Source organism: Cyprinus carpio, chromosome B1, assembly GCF_018340385.1.
Source record: "Cyprinus carpio isolate SPL01 chromosome B1, ASM1834038v1, whole genome shotgun sequence".
Classification (NCBI taxonomy): domain Eukaryota; kingdom Metazoa; phylum Chordata; class Actinopteri; order Cypriniformes; family Cyprinidae; genus Cyprinus; species Cyprinus carpio.
Window position 1 is genome coordinate 34,565,275 of NC_056597.1, and position 16,705 is coordinate 34,581,979.

The window sequence follows — 16,705 nt, forward strand, 5'->3', positions numbered from 1 at the left end:
TCTCTCATCATTGTGTGTCATCAGCTGGAGTCCTCCTGAGGACGCTTACATGAGCCTTGAGCCAAATCCAGATGTTCTGAATATGACACACTAGAATATAGTTCCTCTGCTGTTGCTGTTTATCATGTGGATGTTTAACATCAGATCTTGTTAGTGATTAATATGTTCACTTCTTCTCTAGAATATGAAGAGATCCTGTGAGAACACAGACCACCCTGAAGCTCAGGATCCTATATATGATAGTGTTCAAAGCTGACAAATGATTTTTTTTAAATCTTATTTGAAAATTTTAATTTGATCTGACATCTTAATTTCATTTGTCAGTTCATTTGACGTTCATTTTTAAAGCTGTGCTGTGAAAATGCACAGTATTTCTTTTTCTTTTCTTTTTTTTACTTTTGAGTTATCTCTTTACATTGACACAGTGAAGTTATATTTACCTAGAATATTAAGTACTTTTAACTTGACAAATTTAGTTAATTGTCAAGTTTATGAAAGTAAAGTGGACTTACTTTATGTTTTCAAAACCAAAGTTCATGTTCATTTCACCTAATTTGGCATATTTTCTTATTCAAACAAATAAATAGTTCTTTCATTTCAACTGTTGTTTTATTTCAAATGTTTCAGCAGTGTATGAAATATCTGAGTCAATGTAAACTAACTCTAAATGTTAAGTTAAATGAATATGAAGTTTGGTATTTAACTTTGCCTTACTTTTTATAAGGTTATTTTAAAAAAACAAACAAACACAATCAAAATAAAAAAAAAACTCAAAAAGTCAATGAAAAAACAAAAAAAAAAAAATTAAGTAAAAATAAAAAACAAACAAACAATAAGAAAAAAAAAAAAAAAAAAAAAAAAAAAAAATCACATAAATGCTGAGAAACCTCTCAAATAAATCCGTCAGTTTATTGCATGTTCCCTTAAATATTGAAACAGGATGCAGCATTGCATATGAACTGCAGCTTTCTTTTTGTGAAAGCTCCTGAGTTGCTTCATGCATCTTAACAAATTTGTGTCATCTGAATGCGTGTAAAAGTAATGAAGAGGGCTTGCTTTAAACAATGCTACAACAACAAGGTGTCTTCTTTGTCTATATTTCAGGTGTTTTTGTGTTTACTTTAGCTTGGTTAGAAAAAACAAAAAACTCTACGAACGTGAAAAATTCCCTTAACTTTATAAACGGCACCTTAGGCCATTATATTTCCTTCAGCTTGTATACAACAGCAGAAGATTGTTATGCACTGTTTTCACTTTTCTTTCCCTATGTTTATTTTCAGTTTTTAGACTGCTTTAACATAAATGTGTATTGTACAGAACGCTATACAAATAAAAATGAATCGGAGCAACATTGTATCGTACCTCGCTGTTTGCTTTATTTCAGGGTATAAACAGAGGTGGATAGTCCAGGGGTCAGAAAGTAAAAGTCCTGCACAGAGGTGGATAGTCCAGGGGTCAGAAAGTAAAAGTCCTGCCATTGTGTTTATTCCACCCATGAACTCAGCAGTGATTTCACCAGAGGAGGAATCAAGTCATTCCTTCCAAGTCACAAACAAGTCTCAAGTTAAATCTCAAGTCCTCAAAGAGTTAAAGTTTATAAGATAATAAAGTGACTAATTAAATGAAGATTGTGCATTAGTGATGAACACCTGCTGTTAACAATCAACATCACTGAAGAAAAGAGAAACACAAGAACTACACCTGACTTTAAGCACAGCCTTGGATAAAAAATCAATTGGAAGAAAAAAAAAAAAAAAATTTTCCACCATAATTGTGGTCAGTATTTGCTTCAGTTGGGCTCTTGAGAAAAATCTGCTTCTAAGCAAATGCATTGCTGTTTCACAGAAAACATTTGCGCAATGCTGAAACAAATCTTGAACTAGCAGGTATCTGAAGCTTTTGATGACTGTATGATCTTGATTTGAATTTCTTTCATTAGACATTACCACTTTAATATTAAGAAAAAAAAAAACCTTGCATATAGGCATTAAGCCATGAACATTTATCATGTGATCCTCACCAGTGGTGAAAATAATTATTCATACTGCAGTGCATTATGGGAGTTTTTCATGTATTGCAACAAGAAGCATTTTGATGATTGTCACCATTGTAGAGATTCATATGCTGGTTCTTGATATCTGTGTGTGTCTAAAAAGCACTTGAGTTCAAATTTCTGTATGTGTTATACAGATTTAAAATTCATTCTCTGTAAATATTAAAGTAGTACTTTTTTTGCGTGCTGTAGTTTCACTGGGATGACTATTCAAAAATCTAAACTTATGAAACAAACCAACATTATTTTGAACATAATCACACCACCTCATTGTGACTATGTGTTTATTGTAGATCCTGATTGCTCTTTTCTACAACACCCCATACAAAGCTACAGAGTGAGGTCTAGTACAACAAGTCAAGGGTCAAGAGTACAACTAAGTCAAACACTGATCTCAATGATGGTGGCATCATTTTAACCAATAAAACATTAGCATCTGATCCTCTGTAATTTACAATAACAGCAGGTGTTCATCACTAATGCACAATTATCATTTAATTAGTCAGTTAATTATCTCTTTACTTTTAACTCTTTGAGGACTTGGGATTTAACTTGAGACTTGTTTGTGACTTGGAAGGAATGACTTGATTCCTCCTCTGGTGAAATCAGCTGCTGAGTTCATGGGTGGGATAAACATATGGCAGGACTTTTACTTTCTGAGTCTACTGTTGCTATAGATATCTCAGATGCTTTTGTGATAAATAACGGTCGTGTTTTTAAGTGGTGTTCCGTGGGACGCTGATTCAACAGAAACGTTTTTTTTAACGGTCTACTGTTGCTATAGATAGCAGTTTAAGCGAACGCTTCAAAATACCTTTGTTCAGAGCCTTTGTTGATTTGAAATGTTCCATATGGAATTTAGAGATTTAAAAACGCAAGAGAATGTTCCATGTGGGACCAACAGGGGGTGGTCTCAGTAAGGTCCGCTGTGGCCTCAATAATAACACTTTCAATAATAACACAGTCTTACAGTCTTTCGTTCACAAAATGTGTTTTCAATAAATGTATCTCGTTCCCCCCCCAAAAAAAAAATCGAAATCTTTTTTAAGCTGGTTTGCTGCTCTTATAGCTGCTCTTCCACTTTTGTCAGGGTTTCAGCAGGGCTGGAACAGCATTTCTTGTCTAAGGTTAATCAGACAGGTTTACAGCAGGTCATCCGGTAAAGAAATCTAGTCAACACAGCCGTTTGATGTGTGTGTAGTTACATGTACTCTCCTCTAGATGTCGCGTCAGGTCGGTGAGCTGCAGAGGTGTGTGGAGAGTGAAGGCGCTGTCCGCGGTGCTGATCGCTCACTCATCAACTGTGACACGTGCGTGGTGTGTTCAGAGGTATAGTCCAAAATACAAGCATACTTCATAGTCTTCATGTAATGGGACATAAGATCTTTATGGGATGTTTCACCTCAGTTCCTTGTGATTCGAGCATTGTGAACTTCCATTCACATGTTTCAAGCTGAGATCTACCCCATAAACAACTTGTGTAAGTTGTCTTTGCAAAATGTCTTTGCATTGTGAAAGCAGCCTCACAGTTAACCACATTCACTCATTTTATTTGAAATATAATATAAGGTATAAGATTAACAGTGAATGATCAATTATTAAATCCTCCTGATTTTTGCTTATTACTCTATATTTATGTGAAATAGCTGGGTTATTTGTTGAATGAGTGTTGATGACTGTTTAGAGGAAGTCAACACTGTTAAGAAGTAATTTCTCATGTGTGCATGTTGCACTTTTCTCATGGCTCTTACAACACCAACATAACCATAAAAAGAAAGAAAAAGGAAGGAGAGCTATTTAAAAAAAAGTCACATTGACTTGAGTTTCTATAGTTTTTCAGTGAACCTGTATGTAAAATAATCTCTTCAGTTCAGCACCCTTCTGTCTGATTTAATGCATCAGTGCAGATGCAATGAGGTTTGATTGGTTTGAACCCAGATGCATTGGCTGAGTACGCTCTAGTGTCTTGTGACAAGAAGCGTCTTGAACTCAGAGGAAGTGAGGAGAGACAGGATGTCTGATAACAGTTAAACACTGCATACAGTACATCAACTGTCATTGTTACATGACACTCACCCTGCAGATCAAAGCAAGGTAGGGACAAACTATATTTTCACACAATGCAAATACATTTTTTTCCTACAGTTTTGATACAGTTAGATTATTAAATATTACATTTAAATATGCAAATACACTTAAGTCTGCCGCACATTAATGTCATTTAACACTCTTCCTAATGTTTTCCAGAATGTTCAGCCTATTCTCTCTGATTTCTCTGATCATGATTCCTGGTGAGTCTCAAGCTTATTTTCATGCATATGAAGAAATCCATGACTGTCGTTCAGTATGTTTTTCTGTATACTGTGTTTAATGACAGTTTGATGTGTACGGTGAAAAAGTGTTTCTCATATATTGTAGTTTTTCAGTTCTGCAAAACTAACACACACCCTCAGTACTGTGCATTATGCCTATAGTGACAGATCAAATTAAACACTTCAGGAAATACTGGATAGTGGCTCACTTTTTAGTCTTCCTGTAATGTTTTTTGTTTTTCACTTGGTGGCATGTTAGAAAGTTTGGGATACAGAGATAAGGACTATGACTGAAATGTTGATCCTATTATACTTTGTCTTCTGTCTGATTACAATGAGAAAAACTGAAGAGTTATGATATATTTAACAAAAACTATAAACACAATCAAAGCAAACATTGAGGTACGTGATGTAAGGTTGAGCCCATCTTACTTTAGAACTTCTGCGTTGTTGAGAAAAGTAAAAACACAATTACACAGAATGGAATAAATTTCCTGTATTTGCCTGTTTCATATTTTCCAGTGATCTGCAAACAGGACTGGCAGGTTCAGTACTCAAGTATGATGAAATGTGCCCTAAAGGGTTCAGCAATACATTTGTCAGGCAGTTATAAACACCCAAATTATCTCACAGTGACAGAGAGATTCTGGATTGTAAACCCAATTAAAGATAAAGAACCCGTCAATCTGTTGAATCATCCAGATTACAGCGGCAGAGTTCAGTATTCCCCTGATAAAGAGCAAACTTGTGTTCTCAAACTCAGTAATGTGACACATGAGGATGAAGGAATGTACTGCCTCAAAATCGTGGCAAAAGAAGACAAATATCTGTTTTTTCCTGGGATTGATCTTAAAGTGACAGGTAGAGTCAAACTAATATTACACTTACAGATCTTACTCTCTTCCTTCATACACATATGAATATATGTTTTCTCCATGATTTCAGAGCTCAGAGTGGAGATTCCTGAAGAGGTCGTAGAGGGAGAATCATCTGTTTTAGTTTGTAAAACCACTTGTAACCTCTCAGATAAAACAAACTTTACCTGGTATAAAAACAGCAAGAGTTTATCAGAATCGATCGACTCGTATCAGCTGTTGCTGCAGTCGGTGAGCAGTGATGATTCTGGAAACTACAGCTGTGCAGTGAGAGATCAGAAACATCTGCTGTCTCCTGCTGTCACTCTCAGTGTCAGATGTACGTCGAGACTTGATCTTCATCCTCCAAAGATTCAGTCCAGACTGATCAAAAGATGCACTGTGAGTCGTAATGTTTTTAATTTTTCAGATCCTCCAAAGAGTGTCTCAGTGTCCATCAGTCCGTCTGGTGAAATAGTGGAGGGAGATTCAGTGACTCTGAGCTGCAGCAGTGACTCAAACCCTCCTGCTCTGAACTTCAGCTGGTTTAAGGAGAATCAAAACTCAGCTGTTGGATCTGGACAGAGTTTCATCATCTCCAGCTTTAACTCCAGTCACAGCGGACGCTACTATTGTGAGGCTCAGAATAAACACGGATCTCAGAGATCAGCGTCTGTGTCTGTAACATCTGCAGGTATTAATATGATACTGAAGGCTCTTTCTAAACTCTGCTGGTGTCACGAGCATCATGTGAAATGATGTTTCTCTTCACTCCAGAAAGAGGCCAGACAGCTGTTCTGTATGCAGCGGCTGGAATTGGGGCGGCGCTCATCTGCATCTGTATTATTATTGTAGTAATAAAAACCATCAGGTAAGAAAAAAACGCTGTAGTTTTTTGGCTGTGGAAAAACCTGAAGAACATCATAAGGGTGGTTTATGTGACTCGTATGCTATAACCCAAGCCTTTGTGGTGAATAAACAGATATTTAACTCATTCATCATGTAGAAAACAATCACATTCTTCATCTTGCATTTTGAACAATAACATATAATAACATTTTCTTTAAGTTCCTCCCTCTAAGCTCTCATATGACTATTTTGATCATATATTTTCATACTTGTTGTTTTAGTTACTATTTTAGGCTTTCTACTAAAAATTCACATTTAAGTCAATATGCTACTTGCTGTTTCTTTGTAAAGTGTACTAGAAAAAATGAAAATTGTTTCTACACCACATTAGTCTCTGTGTAATCTTTGCTTTCTGTGACATGGATACGGTATGTTTCATTTTTCTTCTCTCCAGCAGGAAAACAGGAGATGCTGGTGGCAAAAGTAGCATTTCAAAACAGGCAAGTCCAGAACAGCATCTATTTCAGCACATTTTCATGTAATTGAGATCACAGTGCAATCATCCAGACTATGTGTGTTTATTCAGGAAGAAAACATCAGCACAGCCGTGACTGATCAGACGAGTGCAAAACCTCCAAAAACAGCCGATCCAAATGACTTAGTGTATGCCAGCATCACTCACAGCAGACCCAGAGAACAGCAGAGAGCTGGAGATGAAGACGAGGTTCAGTACGCCACTGTCCAGCACCACAGAAACACCAGAAACACGACTGCGGAGGCCGAATGTCAGTATGGAAACACTGCTTCTGCCGGGTGAGACGCATTCCTTCATATAGCATCAAAACAGTTTAAAATGTGAACAAACACAAACTCTCCAGCTTTCATAAGAAAATGAGGCACATGTAGTGTAGAGGAACAAAGTTTTATGGGTGCACAACATTCATCTGGTTCATCTTGTTTTGTCTTTTTTTATTCTTATCGAACAGATCAAATACTGAAAAGGCGGAAGATTCTGATGTGATCTACAGCAGCATCAAATATGCATGAAGATTCGGAGCATCTGGTCACATCACTGAACCTGCTCCTACATTTTCATTCATTAAAATCGGCATTAAATAGAAGTTGCCACTAAAAAGTGATTCTGCTTAACAAACAAGACTTTATTTTATACATCAAATAGGCCTACATTTGGACGGATCGATCACAGTAAGATGCATTAAGAAAATAAACGGTGAATTTAAATTTTTACTTTTTGTTGAAATGTGCTTGTGTGACTGTGTGCAGTGACTTTAAATAAACAACACTTGTGTGAGAAACAGGACGTGAAACTATAAGAGCTGTGAGAAATCATATGCAAAACTTCCATTTCTGAATGGAGGAGAGGTTTCATTACGCTGAATAAACTGCTTTTGTGAGGAGACTTAAGTTTAACATTTTCTTGTCGGCTAATCTTTTCCATTAAATATTTGTTTCTCTCAAAGCAAACATGTTTCACATATTCGTACACAAGTCTTTAACAATAGTGATTCGGATGCTGTATTTATTTGCCTTTAAAATATGCATTTGTTTGTTTATGTTAATACTACGTTTAGAAGAGTTAAAAATGTTGAGTAAACAATAAAATAAGGTATATTGTGTGTTTGGTGAATGGTGGTTTGATCAATATTGTTTATCCTGTACATAATTATGAGTGAAGCTCTTTAAACCAGTGCTTCTCAATCAGGGGCCTCAGAGATCCTCCAGGCCTGAGGTAAGTGTGCAGTCAGTTCTAAAGCTGCTGCTTTAGTGCTGTTTTTGCACCCCACTGTGGTGCTGTTTGCTATCGCAGCCAGGGGCTGAAAAATCAGAAAAAAAAAATCACCAGTTCAGTCATAAATTATATTATATTAAATTACTATGGTTACCACTACAGCCACAACTGAGGCAGCTACCAGCTATGTTAATTAATTTCTCACCTGAATTAAATATTGTCAAAAGTTATCAATCAATCAGATTTCATAGACAGAACTATTTAGATATGGGTAAGATGCACTATTCCCTAAACCTATAGATTTGGAGACCAAATATAACCATATAATGAAATTTTCATATTTGCCATAACATTACTACATTATATTCTATGGGTTTAATGCATTTTCAGACAATGCAATGACATATATCTATCATATAACTGTAGTACCATTGAATGTATAGCTAATATTAAGTGGATTTTCATGAAAATCTGAACTGAAAACAAACACTGGATTTAAAAAAATAATAATAATAAAAATGAAACACTGATGCTTTTAGAACATTTATTGTTATATATTGCATCATTTACATCTATTTTAACATTTGTTGTTGATTTGAGGAGTTGTTACTTATTATTGCCATCATACCAACTGAGAATTTGTTCCTATGATTTTAAATTCAGTTGAGGTTTCTATCTGACATATTATGACATAACGATGTTTTTATATAAATCTTTAGGGCCATAGGCTATATATAATATGTTGCTTTTAGATAAATTGCTCAGAGACCAACCAGTTGGACCGAGGTTATGTGCAAATCATCCAAGCACCCAATTCCTGGCCATTTCTATTTCATTAACATTGCTAAATATTATTAAACTGGAAAGAAATTAAAGATCCATCTTTGATTGTCAAAAGAATACCAGGTTCAGTTCACTCAGCCAATAATATTCCACGTAGTAATTTCAACAGTCAGTTGTGGAGGTCTGATTGGTTAAAGCTTTATTTATAGTACCTTTTAAAACAGTGTTAACAAAGTAGCCTATTTTACAGAGAGATGCATATGTGGAAAGAAAAGATCAAAATACAAGAGATATAGTAAAACAAAGTAGCTACAATGACCATTTTTGTTAAAACAAAAATACAACAATAAAAAAACAAGGAAAGGCCCTGCATAAATCTGTTTTGAGACTACTTTTTAAAAGTGCATAATGATAAACTTTGACAGTTTAATTCAGGTGCGAAAAAGAATTAATGTATATAGCTCATGAGCCCAGAGATATTTGAGCATGCACAGGACACAGTTTGAGCAAGAGGAGAGACACGTTTTAAGTGCAATCAAGTTAATCAACACCATAGTATAAATACAGCTCACTTACCTCTATCCATTGACGGTTTATCAGCATCTCTTTTCCACCTCATCGCCTCACTTCGAGTTCATTCTACAGTTATACGGGGAGGGGGGTACTCTTGGTTTGGGCCATTCCCGAGCTCGGAGCCCTTCCCCGGACAGCACGCCAAATACGAATTATCATACTTAAGCTAATGATATGTAAGCGTGAACTCGTGAATCAAAAAGAAACAGCACATCTTCGGCGTCCGATTAATTCGAGCCCTTCCCGTTCCTTGAGTTCTCTCTTTGGCTCATGTACATAGCGGAAACCCTGATTAAACCTCTGTTTACCGATGTCGCCTTTCATAGAGATAGTGAGGGGGACGGATCGGGTCACTATGAAAAGTTAAAAATAAAGAACTGCCATATATTGCAAACAGATGCCTGACCATAGAACAGATTGCTTACATGCAGTTGTGGTCAAAGTTTACAGGGAGGTTCTTTTGAGTGTTCGTTTTATGGAAAGAAACCAGAAGACTTCTGGGACAGCTGCCAATGGGTGATGCAACAGGAAGAAAAATACATATTGGCTGTGGAGAACAGGAAAAGCTGATGGGCGTGAATCTACACCCCCTGTCAGAGGAATCTGACACTTCTTGAAGGGGCTGGAATAGAGAAACAATGCAGACATGAAAAATCTGCCATGAGAGGCAGAGAGGAAGATAACTGCATCCTGAGTCAAAACTCTGATGTCCGATCAGATCCTCATCACTAATTAACAGAACGGAAGACACTGCATGAAGAGAAACACACTAGAACAGCCAAAACATGTTCAACTGTCTGATGATATCAGAGACTTTCATCTTTTCCCTCGTGGGCAGGTACTGCATATACAGTGATCACTACGGAGACCACCTCAGATTTTGATTTGTCATATTAATTTGCAACTTGACAATTCACTGGTCTTATAGCAGTTCTTTGTAATCTGTTCAACTAACAACACACTGCTTTCTTACATTTACATTTACATTTAATCATTTAGCAGACGCTTTTATCCAAAGCGACTTACAAATGAGAACAGTAGAAACAATCAGATCAACGAGAGAACAACAACGGTATACAAGTGCCATGACAAGTCTCAGTTAGTCTAGTACAGAACACGTAGCCAGGGTTTTTTTTTTTTTTTTGAATATGATAGACAAGAAAAAGAAAAAGGTAAGTACTAGTATTAGTTGGTTAAGTGCAGGCGAAAAAGATGAGTCTTTAGATGTTTTTATGAAAATGAGTAAAGACTCAGCTGTTCGAATTGAGATCGGGAGGTCATTCCACCAGCTGGGAGCAGTCCAGGAAAAAGTCCTTGAGAGTGATTTTGAACCTCTTTGGGATGGCACCGCAAGGCGTCGTTCACTTGCAGAGCGCAAACTTCTGGAGGGGGCATAATTTTGAACTAGTGAGTTTAGGTATATTGGTGCCGTGCCAGTGGTCATCTTGTAGGCAAGCATCAGTACCTTGAATTTGATGCGAGCGGCTACTGGTAGCCAGTGTAACCTGATGAGGAGAGGAGTAACATGGGCTTTTTTCGGCTCATTGAAGACAACCCTCGCTGCTGCATTCTGGATCAGTTGTAGAGGCTTGATAGTACATGCAGGAAGGCCCGCCAGGAGAGCATTACAATAGTCCAGTCTGGAGAGAACAAGAGCTTGGACAAGAAGTTGGGTGGCTTGCTCTGACAGGAAGGGTCTAATCTACCTAATGTTGTATAAGGCAAATCTGCAGGACCGGGTCATTGTAGCAATATGGTCTGTGAAGCTTAACTGATGATCCATCACAACTCCTAGGTTTCTGGCTGTCCTGGACGGAGTTATGGTTGACGAACCCAGCTGTATAGAGTAGTTGTGATTTAACAACAGGTTAGCTGGAACCACCAGCAGTTCTGTCTTCGTAAGGTTGAGCTGAAGGTGATGGTCATTCATCCAGCTAGAAATGTCACTCAGACAGGCTGAAATGCGAGCAACTACCGTCGGGTCATCTGGTTGGAATGAGAAGTAGAGTTGAGTGTCATCAGCATAGCAGTGATAGGAAAAGACATGCTTCTGAATGACAGATCCTAATGACGTCATGTAGATGGAGAAGAGAAGTGGTCCAAGCACTGAGCCTTGAGGAACCCCAGTAGCAAGAAATTGTGACTTAGAAACTTCACCCCTCCAAGACACCCTGAAGGATCTATCTGAGAGGTAGGACTTGAACCACAGGAGTGCGGTTCCAGAGATGGCCATCTTTCTGAGGGTGGACAGTAGAATCTGGTGATTAACTGTGTCAAAGGCAGCAGACAGATCCAGCAAGATGAGTACTAAGGATTTGGAAGCTGCTCTTGCCAGTCGCAGGGCTTCAGTAACCGAGAGCAGGGCAGTCTCAGTTGAGTGGGCGCTTTTGAAGCCAGATTGGTTGCTGTCCAGGAGGTTGTTCTGTACAAGAAACATAGAGAGTTGGTTGAACACAACTTGCTAAAGTGTCTTTGCAATGAATGGAAGAAGGGATACCGGTCTGTAGTTTTCTAGAAGTGCTGAATTTAAAGATGGTTTCTTAAGCAGTGGGCTTACCCGAGCCTGCTTAAATGTTGAGGGAACTGTACCAGAGTGAAGAGAGGTGTTGATAATGTGAGTAAGTGAAGGTATTACTGAAGAAGAAATCGCACCAAGGAGTACCAGAGGAGTACCATCCTCAGGAAAGCTTGATAGTAACACATCCAACTCCTCCAAGATGTTTCCCAGTTGACCTAGGGGACGATAAACAACCACAAAATGGATATTAACAGGGTGGGTTATAGTAATTGCATGTGATTCAAATGAACCGTTACCTGTAAGAGATGGTTGAAGATCAAATTTCCATTCTTTTGAGATAAGGAAACCAGTACCTCCACCCCTCCCGGTCGTACGAGGTGTGTCGGAACAAGTGAAATTAGTGGAGAGGGCTGCGGGAGTGGCAGTGTCTTCAGGTTTGATCCAAGTCTCAGTTAGGGCCATGAGGTTGAGACCGGAATGAGTAGCAATAGAAGAAATGAAATTTGCTTTGTTAACAGCAGACTGGCAGTTCCAAAGACCAACTGGAATAGAGAGTTAAGTAGTAGAGTTCAGAGGGACAGGCCGTAGATTTTTGGAATAGGCCTGCCTCCGACGTACAGTGCGAGCTCTCCGAGTGTTCATAGTAATAGTAGAGATCTGAAAGCACATAGTGAGTACAAGTGACCTAAATAAGTAGTTGAGAACAAGTTGTACAAAAACAAAAGAAAAAGGGGAGAAAAGCAATACTCAAGTGCCTTGTCGGTGTCCGTGCTCGTTGGAGTCGCGAAGGTAGAGTCGATGGTCTTTACACTCGTTGGTCTTCACACGAGGGCTGCCGCGGTGACCTACCCACTTTTATATTTGCCTGATTACCTGTTATTGAAGTCAGCTGGCCTCGCCTTACTATTTAGCAGACCGAAACTGGGGAGTCCCGCAATAGGCAAACACGAGAACAAATGCCACTTCAGCACGTATTTACCATGGTAAAAAAAACAAAGTAAATGAAACAATGTTTCCTAGCAATGAAGATCCTCGCTGTAGTCTAATGAGAAAAGAAGGCAAAACACTTACAAACTGCTGGCCTTTTCTGTTGCCCGACTGTTTCTTAAAAAAATTTTTTAACAGTCAGCCAGTTGGTTTTAAGTCCAAATTCGAAATGAACCGAGTGAAAATAATCGAGTTTGTTTTGTCTTTGCTTCTCATTGTCCCTGATCTTAAAAGTAGGTTTAGATGGTCTTAGTTTTGCTGAAACTGCAATAAAAAGTCAGTGTATTTGATATGTGTTTGTACTTTTTTGAGTGGCTGTTTGAGTTTTTTTGCTCTTTGCTTTGTCAAAAGATAATAACTGGGCAATAACTAGGTACTAACCCTGAACCTACCCTAAACCTAAACCAAACCGTATATTTTTTTCCAGTACTTTCTGAAGTAAGTACACTGTAAGTACAGGTAACTGTAAAATAAAGTGCAACCAAAAATTACAACAGTTACTTTCATAACTTTTATTTGCACATGATTGTGGTAAATGAAATTGTATTGCACCATCGCTCGATGTGTTAAACACAGAGTTCAAATCAGAAAGAGGAAGTGAAACTTACAAAGCTTCATCTCTAAAAACCCCACTCAGACGTTCCTGCAGCCATAATGAGCATCTTGAGCATCTTTACACAGTTCTTTCTCAAAGCAAACATGTTTCGCATGTTGTCTTACAAAGATTTAATAACAGTGAATTCTAAAGCTTGTTATTTGTTTGGATCTGGAGATTTTTCGAGTTGTTCTTGTGTGGTTGAGATGGCGTCACACATATCCAGGAAGAGGAAGATGAATATTTTAACTGCACTTTCTAAAATGTGAAAACTGTAGCCGCTTGACACTTTAAGCTACTGATATTTTTGTCATTTGGGTGTCGACACTCTGCATTGTCAGTGTAGTAAGACCAATTTTTACCAGTATTTAGCATTATATAAAATAATTCTGTAGGGCTAAAACTCATGTTTGTAAAAAAAAAAAAATAAAAATGTTTGGTTAATGTTGATTTGATGAATGGATTTTAATTCCAGAAGCTCAATATCTGTTGTAGATACATATGTAAATACTGTGTGAAGCTTTTTAGGCAAGGCAAGTTTATTCATACACAATTCTAATTCAAAGTGCTTTACATAAAAATAAATTAAAATAATCATAAAGCAGAGCATCATTTAAAATGATTAAATCACTGATTTAAAATGAATTAAAACAGTTAAGAATAAAAAAGAGTATATTACACAAAATACAGTGAAATCATATGGATGTAGCACAGTGCTCATTCAGTAATTGCTCAGTGAAACATATGGGTTTTGAGTCTGGATTTAAATGTGGCTGCTGTTTTAGCACATCTGATTGTTGTCTTTGCTCAAACTAGCTAAAGACGCTTAATTAAATCAGACACGAGACAGGATGTTCATGAACTCAACTCATATCTTCACTCGTCGCACTCCATGCGTAATGACGTCACACGCATTTTGCAAGATATGTGACATTTCTCCTTTGCTTAGAATTAAACATGCATTTTAGAAACTGTCCAGAAAACAAGCGATAACTTAAATGTTTGTTTTTCTTTCCCTGCCTAACTAATAAGTTGCTCTCGTATTTCCATTTTAACCTGATAACATTTCAGACATCTTTTAAACATTACTTACCTTATGAACATAGCAAGAATATTCACATTACAACATTTCAGTGCATGTCATTTCCTTAACAAGATCACTCAACAATAAAGTCTGGAATTTCTCAAGCCTTCTGCACACTGCACAATTTTCAGCTGTCCCAGACGAAAGATTAGCATTGTGAAACAATTCTGAGATTGTGGCTCCTAATCAGTGCTCTTATGTCGTATAGTGAGAAAGGTTCAAAGAAGGCCGTTGTCACGGTTCTGCGACCAAAGGTAGCCTGCACTCATTTTCTGACAACGCGAGAAATTTAGCACTGTGTGTTTGCTGCTACAACCCACGTTTAAAAATTGCAACATGAAATTGTGTGTTGATCAACGCCACATGACGCTAAAATTTAAAATTGCGTACCTCAAACTCAAACACCCTCTTTCACATCTTCTCTTTTTTCAGCAAACATAAAAAGTACAACTGCCAAACTGTGATTTGTTATGCTCTTTTTGTTTACCAATAGCCAGTGCTTGAAGTGGAAAAAAAGGAAGTGCCAGTACCCCACACCCAAAATAAATTTGGATAATTCCAAATTTATATATATATATATAAAAATAAGTATATATATATATATATATATATATATATATATATAAAAAATAAGCACCAAGTCACCAAGTAAAGCAGCGATACCAAACATGACCACAGGGAGACGGCAAAAGACCACTAAACCTGCTGTCTGAACCTGACTGTACATGCTACTATACAGATCCATTCATAATAACTAAACTACTGTCCAGTGCATAATCTAAAACACCTTCATTATATTTATATACCTACATTATATACCTACATTATATTCATTATTCATTATAAAACACTCATGCTTTTAAGCCAAATACACACTGAAAAAAATAATTTACTGCCATCTGAATTCAATACACTATCCTCCACATCATATCAAACTAAATTTGCATTACCTTCACTACCACTATCACTAACTTAAACCTACTGGATCCTTGAGCTTTCCAGAGGTTTATTGGTTTCAAATGACCTCATAGTGTCCTTTATAGTGTCATTTCTATTCACCCAGACACTGTTGCTTTGACTCAGTACCGGCAACATGTCAGAATTGCCGGTATGCACGAAAAAGTGGCAGTACACTAAAGACTAAAATACAGAAGTGCCGGTACTGCGTACCAGTGCGTATCGGCCAACTTCATTCACTGCCACTAGCGCATGCTAATGACGTTTTAGTAACGTGCGTTGTAGCCTACCAGTCACTAGGTGTCATTATCGTACAATCTGCATACACATGTCGTACCCAAGTTTATTAAATTAATGACGCACAGTGTGATTTGTAATGATTTTATAGGATTGTTAAAATCATGAAGTGTGCAGAAAGCTTCAGGCAGTTTGATTGGTCTCTTTGGTTTCATTTGTGGAGCTACAATAGTGTATGGGACTGGGCTAAATGTGGTTGTTAGTTTGTCTGTCTTTTCCTGTCTCATCAGGACTTGATCTCCCTCTTCCAGCTGTGAATTCTCTGCCCCCCGGTGGTTACCGCCTTAAAGCTGGTTTTTTTCCTTTTTGTTCAGCATCATGATCCCTTACCTCTTGGTCATTTCGCAGCATGATAAAATCAAGCAGTTTCCCCTGATTTTCTGATTAAAAAGTAGCTCTGCATGACTCTTCCCTGTAGTGTTGTGGTCAATGGCTCTGTACATTGCCACATAGCTACAGAGCTCCTTTTTCCAGTTTAATCCTTCTGCCGGAGCAATCTGTATGCATTTCAGTTTGGATGCATGCCTCTCCACCTTGCCGTTTGCCTGTGCCCACCTTGGCGTAGTTTTCACATGCTGGATACCATTTGTCTCACAGAATAGTTGGAATTGAACAGACATAAACTGTGGTCAACAATCTGATCTGAGGGTGCATGGCTGACCATGACGGCTAAAAATCTCCTCCAAACAGTCGATGACTTTATCAGCTGTGGTAGACTTGAGTATTCTGTACTAACAATAGCAGCTGTAATAGTCAACTACTACAAGTATGGATTCTCCAGTTGGCAGAGGACCTAATATGTTAGTGGCTAGATCCTGCCAGGGGAGTTTCAGGTAACTGTGTCATTCTCAGTGGCTCTGGTTGACCAGGTCTCATCACTAACTGGCATCTGTAACATGATCTGACATGCCTCTCTGCGTCCTTTTCCATGGCAGGCCACTACACTTTACTTCTAAGGTTATGTTTGGTGCCTGCTATGCCCAAATGTCCTTTGTGAGCTAGGTTTAAAGCTCTTGCTTGGAGTGACTGTGGTAACACAATGCATGTAACGCTCAAGACTATCTGTCCAATTATACTTGGTTCATTGGCGACA

General features: G+C 37.8%; 1 protein-coding gene across 2 annotated transcripts; it reads left to right on the forward strand.

The window, feature by feature from the left end:
• Positions 1-3,917: 3,917 nt before the first annotated feature.
• LOC109064279 (B-cell receptor CD22-like) lies at positions 3,918-7,705 on the forward strand. 2 transcript variants are annotated; one of them, XM_042717240.1, is made up of 9 exons: positions 3,918-4,147; positions 4,301-4,344; positions 4,888-5,226; positions 5,311-5,559; positions 5,650-5,913; positions 5,997-6,090; positions 6,526-6,568; positions 6,655-6,881; positions 7,055-7,705. In XM_042717240.1, the coding sequence occupies exons 1-9, from the start codon at positions 4,119-4,121 to the stop codon at positions 7,113-7,115; spliced, it is 1,350 nt and encodes a 449-aa protein (XP_042573174.1). In that variant the 5' UTR covers positions 3,918-4,118; the 3' UTR covers positions 7,116-7,705. The 2 variants fall into 2 exon arrangements, with proteins under 2 accessions (XP_042573174.1, XP_042573173.1); XM_042717239.1 differs by having other exon boundaries at positions 3,920-4,147; positions 6,523-6,568.
• Positions 7,706-16,705: the final 9,000 nt, after the last annotated feature.